A 3,113-nucleotide genomic window follows, 5' to 3' on the forward strand; every position below is an offset into this window, starting at 1 on the left:
CCTTGAGGATTGTGGGGGAAAAAAAGAGAGTTTAAAAGCCTGAGATAGTTTTGATGACATTAATGACCGTTCAAATTCTGCTAGAACATGGTTGAGCTGTATTTAACCATACATATGGAAAGTTAAGTTGCAGGATAAAGTCTTGAAAGGACTATGACAAAAAGTTCACTTAAGAGTTTGAGTCCTGGCTCAAGTCGCGCTTTAATCCATGTTATGGTCTACAAAATCAAAATGGGATGCTAGATGACAGTTATCCAGCTGGCATTCAGTTCTACCCTCCGTAACAGTTTAAAAGAGAAACAAAAAGGAAACATGCATGAGCCTATGTTTCAAAGAGCGACAAACAGTCATAGCAGGGACAAAAACTAGATCTGCACGGTGCAATAGCATACTTTTCAGCCAGACACTATTTTTGGGTTAAAAATATATTTTTTATTGGCCTTTACCATATTATAACTGTTTGAGTTGTTACTTGTCATAAAGCATAATTCAAATGAGAAGAAATAAATCCTCTTTGTGCACCAAATTTATACAGCATACAAATTTTACTTTTACTAGTTTTATGCTTTACTAGTAGTTTTTTAGTATAGTTCTTACTAGTTTTTTTCCTTTTACTCCAGTTTATACAAATACTTTTGATATAATCAGATTTTTTATAAATGATTCATTGAATAGAAATCAGTTGTGATATATGTGCATAAAATGGAGGTTTAGAACGGATCCTTCTGAAATTGCTGAATTCTAACAATGACATACTAATGAAAGTACTACCCAAAGTAAAGCCCAGGAGGAGCTTTTTTTTAAAAAAAAAAAGGCTTTTTGTACCTGAAAATTCATCTCCACATGAGCACTGAGAGATCATTAGAAACCCTGCCAGCAGTATTTGTGCTGAAGCTATCTCCTGTGGCACAACACAACCAGAATGTAATAAAGAAGAAAATAGAGGTCCTTTAGAATACTTTTCATGTTAATGGATACTGATTTCTTTTTAGCTTGAAGCTAACACATGCTTTGGGTTAAAGGTTTTAAAGAGATCATGTTGTTACTCAAACCATGTCATCACACTGTGCTAATGCACATTACAAAGATGCAGAAGCATCAGAGGACTCACGAAATTTGCACTACACTCAGATGTATCGCCCTCACAAAAGATTAAGCCAGAAGCTCTCCTCTCACTTAAGTTTCCACAGCCTAAGCTGCCTGTGAAGACACCCTTGGGTGAAGAGGAAGGAGAATAAAGGTAAAACAGTTAAATAGTTCAATTCAATTCTGTATTTTTGACAAAATTACATAAACCCATTTGGTTAAGAAAATCAAGGACTAAACGTGGGTTTTATTGTTTGAGCGCTGCAGAAAAACTCAGGAGATGCATTTTATCACGACAAGCTTTATATAATCGTGGTTCTCATTTAACAATGAGTGCTACAGCATTTATTAGGCTGAGTCCTTGAGGTGAAAAGGCCAAAAACAGAACTTTTTTCATCTAAATTGAATTCCTTATGAGTCTCTTGCAAACTAGTCATACTCATTGATTATGTTCCCCAGTTTGTTGAATAAAGTCCCCATGAATAAAATGTTACACGTAGCTCTACGAAAGGGTAATTTTTTAAAAACCTCTCTTTTTGCACAAAATCTGGATTGCATTTATTTTGAGCCTAAAAAACACTATAATCCCCAAAACGTTTTACTTTGAAATAACCTTGAAAATTGTAATTTTCTTTCTACTTCACTATTATGCATTAGCTGTTTTGGTCCTATGTATAAAATCCAAGATAATTAAAACATACCATGTTAAGATTGTAACAAAGCAATAAACATTAATGGAAAAAACCTAAATGTGCATAGAAGAGTTTCGAATTTAAATAATTTGTCCTGTGTAGTGCAGTCCTGTTTCTCTGTGATTAGCTGTATATGCTCTCTTTCAGCCTCTGACATGGAAGCTGGCCTGGAGCTTGTCTGCCTGGTTGTGCGTTTCCTGGACGGGGCCACCTGGGGAGCTGGTTGACATTTGCCTTTTGTATCTCTGCTTCTTTTTCTGTCTGTTTGTCTCCTTGAATCCCAGTCAGCCTCGACAGATGGCCGCTCACACTGAGCCTGGTTCTGCTGGAGGTTTCTTCCTGCTAAAAGGAAGTTTTCCTCTCCACTGTCTCTACAAGCATGCTTGGTTTGAGGGATATCTTTCTAGTCAATGAGTCGATGCAATCAACTGGTTTTCCTTAGATAGAAACCTTTAACATTTTGCTACAGGATTTGAATGTAAGTCTACTTTCCAAGGTCTTGAAAATCAAATAAAAAAAAATCACAGAGAATAAATGTTCTGACAAAATAAGGGTGCCATTGTGTAACAGTAGTGATCAAAGAAGTAATGCATATGTGGACAAGCATTATCCCAGCTTTACACAAACAAGGGCTTAGTGTTGATAAATGCAGCAAATCTGCTTCAACAGTGAAAAACAGAAGCCCACTCAAGAGAAAAACATAATCACATACTGTTTAAGTGAACTTTTTTATTACTAGCATTAAAAGAGAAAATGTTTCAGCTTCTTACTGGCAGGTTCTTAGCTGAGTCTAGAAAGACCACCAGGAGAGCTGACGAGAGTCCATCTTTTGTTGGGCTTCTGTCTGCACGCACACATCTTAAAACCTAAAAGAAAACAGGAGTGTGCATCTACATGATATAAATCAGTAAATACAAAAACAACAGCAATTATTGATTACTTTAGCATTACCTGATCCAGCTTATCAGAAGTGGAGAACAGAGACAGCCACTCTAGTTTTAAGTGCAGTTTGCCAGTAGGTGCTTCTTCCAGTTCAAACCACTAAAAGGACAACCAAAAGAAAACTTTTTTTTTTTTTTTGGTGAATGCACAAAGTAAATGATTCATTTTGTCATGTAAGGAATTATCTATTTAAAGGGACACCTGAACACTTACACAATTGTTTGGTGGGTATTAGTTTAATGAAAACAAAAAAAAAACTTGTACATTGTTTTATAACCACATTATGATTACATTTTTTCCTTTATTTTAAATCAGATTTATACATCCGGCCTTTTACTATAATAGCAAATGAGAGTTCATCAAGAAAATTAGGCAAATGAATGAGATTTATCT

The 3,113-nt window shown here is 35.5% G+C and overlaps 1 protein-coding gene across 1 annotated transcript in view; it reads right to left on the minus strand.

The window, feature by feature from the left end:
• esyt2 (extended synaptotagmin-like protein 2) overlaps nucleotides 1-3,113 on the minus strand; it is a 67,578-nt gene that overhangs the window by 14,436 nt on the left and 50,029 nt on the right. The window contains 3 exon segments of the mRNA XM_015377453.1: nucleotides 1,112-1,213; nucleotides 2,549-2,644; nucleotides 2,730-2,819. Of these exon segments, the coding sequence (XP_015232939.1) occupies nucleotides 1,112-1,213; nucleotides 2,549-2,644; nucleotides 2,730-2,819 (288 nt within the window).

The sequence above is a fragment of the Cyprinodon variegatus genome, unplaced genomic scaffold (genome assembly GCF_000732505.1).
Source record: "Cyprinodon variegatus isolate N-32 unplaced genomic scaffold, C_variegatus-1.0 Scaffold154, whole genome shotgun sequence".
NCBI lineage: Eukaryota > Metazoa > Chordata > Actinopteri > Cyprinodontiformes > Cyprinodontidae > Cyprinodon > Cyprinodon variegatus.